Source organism: Uloborus diversus, chromosome 2, assembly GCF_026930045.1.
Source record: "Uloborus diversus isolate 005 chromosome 2, Udiv.v.3.1, whole genome shotgun sequence".
Classification (NCBI taxonomy): Eukaryota; Metazoa; Arthropoda; class Arachnida; order Araneae; family Uloboridae; genus Uloborus; species Uloborus diversus.
Window position 1 is genome coordinate 175,414,355 of NC_072732.1, and position 11,160 is coordinate 175,425,514.

At 32.6% G+C, this 11,160-nt stretch overlaps 1 protein-coding gene across 2 annotated transcripts; it reads left to right on the top strand.

Annotated features, from left to right (window-relative positions):
- The first annotated feature begins 243 nt into the window (after positions 1–243).
- LOC129217512 (uncharacterized) lies at positions 244–10,947 on the top strand. 2 transcript variants are annotated; one of them, XM_054851825.1, is made up of 5 exons: positions 244–1,077; positions 1,202–1,380; positions 2,266–2,340; positions 2,437–2,518; positions 10,438–10,947. In XM_054851825.1, the coding sequence occupies exons 1-5, from the start codon at positions 465–467 to the stop codon at positions 10,620–10,622; spliced, it is 1,134 nt and encodes a 377-aa protein (XP_054707800.1). In that variant the 5' UTR covers positions 244–464; the 3' UTR covers positions 10,623–10,947. The 2 variants fall into 2 exon arrangements, with proteins under 2 accessions (XP_054707800.1, XP_054707801.1); XM_054851826.1 differs by lacking the exon at positions 2,266–2,340 and having other exon boundaries at positions 10,438–10,926.
- The last annotated feature ends 213 nt before the right edge of the window (positions 10,948–11,160 follow it).

The following is an 11,160-nucleotide window of genomic DNA, read 5'->3' on the forward strand; positions in this document are numbered from 1 at the left end:
GCTGTGAATAAGGCCCTCTTTTAGGTTGTGTTCGATGAGCACGACCGAGAGCGACCGGTTAGTTAATCACGTGACAACTGATGATCACGTGCTCCAATCAACCAATCAACTGCTTAGAATGGTAACCAGTGAGGTAACCGGTTGATCATAGAACGCTGTGGTAAGTAACCGGTTGCTTACTGGTTAACCGGTGAGGTTCGTCGAACGCACCCTTAGTAAAATTTCTTTTGATACCTGGCAGTGCTGTCATGTTTTGAGTTTACTTTCAGATTTTCTTTTTTTAATATTCAATTTTTTTTTTTTTTGCATCTCATGTGATAATTTAGTTATCAATATTTTGTGTTTGAAAGATTTCAATTGCAAATGTTGCTGAAGCTAAAAATGAGTTTTCTCAAAGTAAAAGTTGTTCGGATTTTCTTTCATTTTGTTTTATCGTGATGCTGCATAGCCATAGCATATGATTCATGCACTTGGATATTAAATTAACAATGAATAGTTTAAAGTTTCTAAAATTTAGGACCCTATTAACCTCTAAAAGTGGCTTTCAGAAAACAAGTTTAAACTCTTTGTTGACTCAGAGATTCTACTGTTCCATTCTGAATAAAAGAAAAAATTATACATTTCGTGCAACATCTTGCACTGGAAATAACATTCTCAAGAACTCAGCTTTTCTTTCTGGTTGTAGTTTTAAAAACTGTGAAGATAAAGTTCACGAGAAAGATGAAAATTCCCAGAAAGCATTAGATAATGAAGAGTTTCAAAATATATTAAAAGACTTTGCAAAGGATTTTGAAGTTGGTGATGAGTCACAAACCATTTTAGAGGACATTAGAAAAAATTTAAATCAAACAGGCGATAAATTTTCACATGATACATCAGAAAAAAATGATGTGTCCTCTGAAGTGTTACATTCATATCATTCAGTTTCAAAAGAAAAATATACAGATTTCAATGAATCTGACTCGTCTCTCATCTTTAGTTACGAAGATTTACAATCCACAAAACTTGAAAATGATCAAATACTGTACCATGTTACTCAAGAATATGAATATGATTTAATTGAGCCAAAATTAAAACGTAAGTTCATTTTAAAACTTTCATATTTTCCTTTTCTCTATTGAGTAAAATTTTAGAAGAAATTACTCTGAACTGAGTTTTTCATTCTGTTAAATCTTCAAAATTGGTCTATTTGCTTTTGTAGGTGGAGTGCATGGAGTGTTTGATATTGAGGAATTAGTTGATGTTCTGCGGCAGGAACGGGTTTCAGATATTGCTGTGATTTCAATCCCGAGAGAGCTCCATTATGCAGATTATTTAGTTTTAGTAACTTCTAAATCCCCTCGTCACTCTAAAGCTGTCACAGAATTAATTAATAAACTGGTCAGTATGTATATGACTTAAAGTTTTTGATTCTATATGCTTAAGTGGAATATCTAAATGTAATGTTTACACTTGCAAATGATTGGATAGTCACAAAGTTCAAATGAGGTTTAAGAATACTGTAAGTTGGTATAATATTTAAGTTATACTGCTCCAAATTTAGTTATCCTGCTCTAAAGATTGCTGCAAAATAAACTTGCCAGATTTCTCAAATATGTTCCACTGGGACACCGGAATGCCCCCCCCCCCCCTTCATACATCGGTAGTATTCAAAAGAGTACAGGCCTTTCGCTGCTTCTAAGAGTGTTTTATAGGGCAGTGCTAAATTATATGCTCAATGTCAATGTTACGAATAAATTGTTACTAATTATAGACCTAAAATAGGGATAGTAAAAAATGACGTAAGCAGATGAAATTTGAACATTTGACTCTGTGGATGTAAATACATTCACAATTTATTTTAGTCAGAAAAACACTTTGATTGAGGAATAAAAAATTTAACAATACTGTTGACTCTCTGTTTAATGACGCTGTATTTAACGACGACTTCTCACGTTCCCAGATGGTCCACTATAGTGTTAAAAACATTCTATTTAAGAACGCTTTCTACTTAATTACACATTTTTTTGGTCCCTTGAAAGTCGTTAAACAGAGAGCCAACTGTATTTAGATATACTTTTCATTTCATCGAACTTTTTACGACAGTCTTTTTTGGTTTAATCTTGTTGTAAAAATCCTCATAAGTTAATTCGGTAATTATTATACAAGTCAATGTTACAAATGATAAAGTAATTATCCGAAATAATCATTCAAAATTGATTATTTTAAAACCTTTTTACCATTTTTAATCAAATTTATCTTTTTCCGGGACGTGATGTAAACCAGACGAGACACCGGGATTTGTCTGAAAACCGGGACTGTCCCGGTCAAATCAGGATGTCTGGCAAGTCTACTGCAAAAGTGGGTTTCACTTGGCAGTACTTAGGTTTCTTTGTAATATGTGTTGACAGTAGTTGATTTTTGGACTTTACATTTAAAAAATTGTTTTCATTCCAGTACAAAAAGAAGAAAAATATAAAAGATCCATTCATTATAATTGAAGGAGAGAAAGTTTCTGAATGGAAAGCCATGGATATGGGTAAGCATGAAAGTAGATTTTTGCAAGATAAAATTTCTCTTTGACCAATTGTTCTCATCAGTTGCTGCAGCTGGAAAATAATATTTTTGGTCACCTACCTTTTTATAGTGTAAGATGGCGTGGTTGACAGATTTTTGTTAGCTCAAAACAGGTCAATTTAGATACATGTGCCAGCTTTAATTAAAAAAACAGAGATTTACTTATTTTTTTAAAGTGCTTTGAAAGCAATTTATTACAGTTTTGCATTCTTTTTTTGTGCAATAAACTTGTCAGACCTTCAGTTTTGGAAATATTGCAAACGGATTTCCCATCTACTGTTAACTCCTGATTATCCGCAGAATAGGGTGGCACGGTAATTGAGAATAGGTCAATTTCATAGATACTCTGCAAAGTAGGTTCAAAATTATTCCAGGTGTCCCGCTCACATGTAGCACATAAAAGACGTAGGTTTTCTGAAAAGGGCCTGATTTTTCAAAAGTAATGCATCCAAAAGGATTTCTCAACCTTGACATTCCTAATGCTGAAGAAATTGATCAATTGAATTGACTTTTTCTTTCCCCTTTTCTTTTCTTTTTACTAATACTTTTAATAGTTTACCATCATTTATATGTATAAATGATGGATATCGCTCATTTGGAAGAAGAGTGCCACAATACGAAGAAATGAAATTTACAGGCAAAACATTTGAAGTTGAACTCTTCAGGCAATTGGCATTATGAAAAGTAAGTTTGATGTGCTCTCATGTGGTTAATATTTGAACAAAAAATCTGTCATTATTTTCTAAAGAAGATAACGTCCTTTGAAGGCCTTTAAACAAAAAAAAAAGGAAAATTAAAAATTTTGTATTGTGGCACTCTTCTTCCAAATGAGCGATATATGGATAGATAGATAGTTGAGCTCTATACGGACAATCCACTAGTTGCACGTCTAAGTCAACTGCCGCTTATTGAGCAAAGAAAAAATCAGAAACAGGATTAAAGTATATCTCATTTGATGACCTACAAAATCATCCGACGCTTCTCCAATAGACTTTTGTGCTTTATGGTTTATTGAAACAAGCCTTAGAGAATCGACATACAAGGACACTGAGTAAAGCGGACATGACAGTACTAATCAAATGTTTACTTTTGTGGAACATTTAAGCCAGAGCTATTGTCCTCACTTACCTCACCAACAGTTTAGTTTTTAAAATTACCACCCGTGTGGTTTTTGAGTTTGTTTCCATTTACTCCCCTTATTTTACCCCAATGGCCCAATGTATTTTGAGTTTCATTTTCCTCTATTAAATGTTTTGAGTGTATATCTTTTGCTCCTCTGCCCTGGACAATTTTGAAATGGTGGGCTTTTGGGAAGCACTTTTCTAAATTTTAAATTTTTTTCAGTGTATAGGAAGTGGGCATATGTAATAATCAAGAATAGATACAAGAAAGCCGATTGCCCCTCCCTTGAGGGACCTGTCAGTTTAAAGAAGTCGGGGAAGCTGAATAGAACAGCATCACATTTATCCTTGACTATCTTTTATTATTATATGTTTCATTCAAATGAAACCAGGTTGCCATGTAACTGCATGTATGGAGACATCATCTATTGGTAGAGCGACTGTTTCATGACGGTGGTTTAACGCCGCAGAGAAGGTGGTCACACAAGTTATTGTCCACTACGAAACATGTCCTGTTTTGACCACAAGGGCCCACTCAGGGGGAGAGGGCGCACTGCTTGTCCAGTTCCTGAAACGGGGAACCACCAATGCCCAGCGTTATCAAGCCACTTTACAGAGCCTTAGATGAGCTATTAAGTCGAAACTGCCAGGCATGTTGTCCAAAGGTGTCACCATACGGCCAATGCGGTGAAGATGACATTGCAGTAGTTTCGGTGGAAAACACTGGAGCTGGAACAGCCACCGTGCACCCTTTTACCTTGCAGACCTTTCACTGTGTGACTTACATGTTTTTGGACCTCTAAAACAAGCTATTCGCAGACAACACACCGAATATCGTGGATATCACAACTGACGACGAAGTGTGTGATTGGGTTCCTTTTCTTCCTACCCCCCTCCCCTTAGTGCAAACTCTTTCTGCACAAACTCTCTCATTCTGCGACAATGTCGCCGTGTCGGCAGCTTTCTGCCACGGGACCAATAGCTCCCTACTAGCTTCTTCAAAGATGAAATTGACTGCCTAGTGTCACAATGGGATAAATGTGCCAACAGTTTTGGTGACTATTTTTGAGTTAATAAAATTGTAAACGTTATTTTAGGCTAGTGACCAGATTTCATTTGAATGCCCCTTATATTTTCAACTTTAAAAGTATTAAAAAGTTTTTACATAATCTGCAGTAAAGTAATTATCAGTATTTAAAGAGATCAATCCCAGTGGTTGGGAGTCCTTTTTTTTTTGTAGCAAACTAGAACTACTTTATTAAACTACGACTACTTTTTTCAAAATGTAGCAACTACAAACTACTTTTGAAAAGTAGTCGCTACTTTTCAAAAAATAAATAAATAAATAAATAGAAAGCATACACACCGCTTGAGGATTGAACGAAAAATTTTAAAAAATGATTTAGATTAATAAAGTGGTCCATTTGAACAGAGAGTTTTATGAAGTATTATTTATTCTTCCTTCACTTTACTGAATCAATTAGTCATTCCAAACCTTTTTTACGATTTTTATGAATATTCTCTGCAAGAAATTAAAAGTTGAAAGTTGGATTAAAAAGCTGAAAGAATTCAACCTCAAAATTTTTAATTCTTTCCTGACAGTGAAGATTTAAATCAAGAAGAACAACTTGGCTACTTGAAAATGTAAATAGATGCAGGCGTAATTTGATTTAAATTTTACATATGCATACATATATACATAAAATTGATTTAGATGATAAAAAACATATTTTGAACAAAAAAGAAAAACTTTGATACCCATTATAGGAGTTGATTTTATAGGAACTTATATTTTGTAGGAGCTAATTAATTGATTTTGAGCTTCAAGTTACGGGCCTGGACATGGACGCCACCTACTTTCTTATGCCACTGATAAAATGAAATAAAAACATTATTCAATTTTACTCAATAACCTCAAAAACTTACAATATTCAATAATTGACTTTTATTATATTAATATGTCAAAACTTAATCAACAAAAAAGAATAAAATAAAAAATGGGAAAAATATCCCAAACACGGTTCTAGTATTAAAAGTATTACTAGTAGGGGAGAGGGGGGCACATGTAAACAAAAACGACATTTTTCTATAATTTTCATTATTGATTTGAGTTAAAAAGGAAAAAAGTGCTAAATATGATAAATCAAACATTTGCTAATATTTTCATGCAGTTATCCCCCTTCTACAAGAGTAAATTCCAACCTAAAAATTAATTCTAAAATATGTTACATTTTGTTCACATCTGCCACAGTGGGGGGGGGGGGCAGTTGTAAACACACCTGGGGCACAAGTGAACAGATACATAAATGGTATAAAATGCACCTAAGCATATCTTTAAGTACTCTTTATTACACATTAATAAACACAATGAAAATATAAATATTGAGTGCATAATAAATTAACTTGATTCAACGAACATTATAGCCTTCAAGTTTTACAGAAAAAGAAACAGCTCGATATGTGCTACCTAAAATTGTAGGTGGGGGTAATTTTAGCAGAATATCATCAGTGTTTACCATCGATGTATCATCTGTTTCTGGAAATACAAAGGTTTCTTTCTTCTGCTTCCTCATGAATTTAACATTCGCCTTATCACTCTCCATTTTCTCGATACGGCCAACATAGTGAATTTTTTGTCTTTTTTGTAGTGAATTCTACGAGGACAAAGTCATTCACAGCTAAATTTTCTGGTGCAAGGTTGACTTCAGCACAAATTTCTTGATGGCTACTCTCTTCAAAGCTAATGTCGGACTCGGAGTCACTGACTACAACCTTTGACTGCTCCTTTTTCAACAGTTCAGCAAGTTCTAACTTTGTTTTCTTTGCAACTCTTTCACATTTTACCTTCATTTTCTCTCCCTTTTCTTCCATAGCTTTGACAACAATGTCTTTTTCGGGGGTGTCTGTTAGAATTCTTGATTTTCTTTTTTGACGCTGCTTACTTTTCCCTAGAGTGGAATCGTGAAATTCTATTCTAGGCAATGGTCTCACACATTCTGGGGTAGGATTTGAATGTGCATTGCAGCTGGTAGAGGCATCCTCAGGATTAACTGGCATTAAGCTTGTTATTTGAGTTGGGATGAAATCAGTGTCAGTAAAAGCAAGCCGAGATAACGGCCAAATTCCTGGTTTAGAAAAACCCGATTTAATATTTTTGGATGTAAAGGCTGCTGTGAAAGCTGGTGAAGAACACTGACCAATTTCATATATAGTTATTCTTTTTCCTGGGTGTAATGTCAACCATTCATTGAAAGAAGTTTTCAGTACAGATTTAAAGGGGCCATAAACACCTACATCCAAAGGCTGTAAGCGATGTGAACAATGAGGGGGGGATGTAAGGAGTACTATTCCATTCTCACGACAAAATAATATTACATCCAAACTGATATGACTTTCATGATTATCAAGTAGAAGCAAAACAGGATTTGCTGCGGTACAAGTGGGAGTACTTTTGGAAGTGTTTTACAACTTCTAGGAAGATATCTGCTGTCGTCCATCCAGTTTTGGATACTAACCCTAAGCTTTCTGATGGTGCTCCATTTAAGAAAATATCTTTGTATCTTTTTCTTGGGAATACAAAAACAGGAGGTACAGTGTCTCCCATTGCATTAACTATACCACAAAATGATACAAATTCACCTCTCTCGCCTGAAACATTTTGTCCAACTTGTTTCTCTCCACAAACTGCGATCACTTTTGGAGCCTCCAACACAGTCGCGATACAGCTGATACTAACTTCAATTATTAAAATTTTTAATTATTCAATGTTTCTTAATTAGCCTAATCAAATAAAAAAAATAAACAATTTTTGAAATTGAAATAACTAAAAAAAGAAACACAAAGGGCACATGTAAACAGTTCACACCTGCCTCGACATAGTGTGTTCACATGTGCCCCATATAACAACTTAAGCCTAATCTGATAAAAAGCAATATTTCTTTCAAATTTTAAAAAAAAAATAGAGTACAAAAACTTGCTTTATAAATCCCACTTCAAAATGAATAAAGTTCAAATCACAATAAAGATAGTGTTGAATGTGTTTTTACTCTGAGAACTGGAACATGAAAGTTTACTGGCACCTTCCAAAACAGAAGTTATTATGATAACTAAAAAGCAAAATGGTTGAGATCTTTGAAATTTCAGGCAGCATACAGTACTACTGCTGTCATCTACATGAATTTTTTTCAGATTTTTTTCCTCATGTTATCTGGGTAAAATATGGTTTGTTCACATGTGCCCCCCTCTCCCCTATTCCTAACGTTATTTTTATTCAATAACACGTTTTTCAAGCGATGCAAGAAACACACCACTCACATAAGTTGATATTCGACTGTACGTGCGGATGACATTGATACTGAAATCTTTTTGCTTGACGGGTAAAGTTTGCATGAAACGGAAAAATTTCCGTTATCATACATTTCTACAACTATGTAATATATATTATTAACTGGTCAGGCACTAAAACATTTTAAAATGCTCATCCACGGGACTTTTTTGCTGCCAGAAAGCACAAGCACTGCACTAAATTGGCAATTATCACTTTTTCTTTTATTTCTATGCATGCTCTTTTCAAGGCAAACATTGGGGAACTATAAATGGAACTATAACAGGGTGGCGACAGGAACTGTGAAAAAAAGTTCCCTGACTTTTCCCTGATTAAGTTCACCAAATTTCCCTGATTTACGTTACCAATAATAATTTTTTTCTTTCTTTGCTCTACTTGAAATCCATTGTATGTTTGTATAAAATGCAGTATTTTAAACGTTTTAAGTTGTTTAAAGTTATTGAACTAAAGATATATTTAAAAAAGATGCTACTTTTTTAAATAAAATGGTTAAAAAAAACATATCAAGTCAATTTTTTTGGGAAAAAAACCCTACAAAACAGGATATTAAATTTTTCTACACGAAAAAATTAGAGATAATTAAAAAAAAAAATTACTTCCAGAAACCACTTAGCATAAGAATTAAACTATTAAAATTACTCTTAAAAACATATGTGTATTTATGATAGAACTAAAAAGTAATTGAAATTATTTTGAACTAAGTTTTCAAACAGTATAATAATTGATGCAAGAATAACAAGTAATAGTGAAAGAATAGAAGTAATGTAGTTATTCTTATATAACTAATTGAAATATTTATGCAAAACAGATGAAACCATTTGACATCCATTCATAGGGAGCTTTTCTCTAATCAAGAACATAGGTTTTAATGAATGAATACAGCATTTTAACAATAAAAAAATTAAGATATTTTCTTAAGTACACAAGTTAACTCTATTTCAAATGATTTCAGTATGTAACGAAAAAAATCTTAGATTGCTTTTGTAATAAACAACTTTGAAATGCAAGAAAAAAAGAAAAAAAAAGCAATTAGTTAATTTTAAAATATATAAAAGAAGAATACAACTTGGTTATAAAATTAAAGAATTACTTAAGTCTGAAGAAAAGAAAACCTTTATAATCTGCGGTGACAACAAATAGTATAACGGCAAAAACAAAGTTTTTTTTATTGAAAGTTCAATTTTAGCAATTAAATGAAAAACGCAAAGAAGTAATAACTTTTAAGCTTTTATAGTATTAATTCAAAAACCAAAGATTTCTTCTTGAAATCGTGATCACAGTAGGCTAATTACTTCGAGACAATGGAATAAAGGCAAAGGAGCTAAGGCATTAATGAAGGCTTCCTCTTTGCCCGTATGGTTGTTTATTTTACGTAGCATTGAAAGCGTAAAGGGAAGTTTCAAGCTACGTAAAATAAACAACCTAACAGACACAGAAGCAATCTTAGGAAGTTCATACTGTGGTTATAAGTAAGATTCAATACTTTAGACATTGAGGAAAAAAGATGCACAAATATGCGGCAGTGTATAATCGCACCTCATTTTTATTTTACTTTTTTTTTTTTGAACAGATAATTGGCGGAAAGTGCGTAGGGAATTAGAGCACTTAATTTTGTAAAGCAAAAAAAAAAATTTTTCCTTCAAAAAATCAATTTTCCCTGATTTTTTGTAATTTTTTCAAAATTCCCTGATATTTCCCTGACTTTTCCCTGATTAATAAAGTTCCTTGACTTTTCCCTGATCTCCCTGATCTGTCGCCACCCTGTATAATTGGAATGTAATGTTTATAGTATAAACATTACATTCCAATGCCGAACAAACTAATAGCGTCAAACAGAAAGAACATGCAGCGTCAAAATAATATGCTTGAGGTCCGCTTGTATTTTTCAGAGTCTTATATAAGTCTAATTGGTGCAACTTTTACTCTCTTAAGGGACTTGCACCAATCAGATTCGTTTAAAATCTCGTCTTTTTTTTTTTTTTTTTTAATTTTATTTAAAAGTAGTTTCTTGAAATCGCTACAAACTACTTTTTTGTATTGAACTATTCGCTATTCTACTTTTTTTCAAAAGTAGTGCGCTACACTACAAACTACTAAAAAATGTAGCTACTACAGTAGTGTCGCTACTTGTAGCATGCTACTTCCAACCACTGATCAAGCCTGATATGTATGATGCTTAAATTGAGTTCATTGATCAAATATGTTTTTAAAAAATTCTTATTTAGTATTTTTATCTAGCTCTGTGTACAGAAACTATTTTAACGTTTTCTGCAATATCATAATTAGAGATAATGTTTTACATCATTTTGTTTTTCTTTTGCCTGTTGTTTTAATGCGTTGTTTCTACAAATATCACTTTAAAAGAAGAATAAAAATTATCCTTCTTTTTTATGTTTGCTTTCTTCTATATTTTAGGAAATATAGTTCTTCATGTGTTTTTGCAAGAAACTCGAGCTTTATATGATATTGAATCGCTATGGCTGTTTGACTTGAACTATGATTCTGGAGGCAATGTACCAGTAGATCCAATGATTAGTGCAATTGAAGAACAAATGGCATTTTTTGCTTCGTTTGCAGCATACAGAAACATCTCCAAATAAAGATGGTAGTTAATATTTCAATAGTTATTAGTGTTCCGAATTCTGTTAAAATTGATTATGTAATCTTTAATAAAGCATAATAACAAAGTTTGTGCGATAATTTTTATTATGTTGTAATTTTCAAAATCCTTTTGCTTAGAAAGTCTTCTTTCTTTTTTTATTGAGCTTAATTTTCAATGAGCATTATTTATTTATATTTTAATCTTTAAGTGGATTTTCATACCATGATTTCTCACAAGATTCTATTATCAGTTTCAGTTGTTGAAACAGATTAATTATTTTAGTAAATTTCCTGCAATAACATTGTTAATGTGCAGGGTACTTTAATCTGCATATCCTGATATTTTGAGCCTTATGTTTTTTTTTTTTAATGTTTGTCAACTTTTAGAATAAAAAAATACTGAAGTAAATGAAAGCAATATTTGTTTTTTAAGGTAGAAGTTAAAATATTATATTTTTATCAGGATTTTAAATTTTCTTCATCAAAGTGGCAACTGAATTTAAAAAAATGTTTGGATCAAAACATTTTGGCTTGACC

What these genes read in the sequence shown, in the direction of transcription:
- LOC129217512 (XM_054851825.1), top strand. Translation starts at nt 465, where the DNA reads ATGCACTTGGATATTAAATTAACAATGAATAGTTTAAAGTTTCTAAAA. An exon ending in CAGAATTAATTAATAAACTG is followed by an intron (nt 1,381 to 2,265) that starts GTCAGTATGTAT and finishes GATGTAAACCAG; the next exon opens with ACGAGACACCGGGATTTGTC. An exon ending in CTGGCAAGTCTACTGCAAAA is followed by an intron (nt 2,341 to 2,436) that starts GTGGGTTTCACT and finishes TTTTCATTCCAG; the next exon opens with TACAAAAAGAAGAAAAATAT.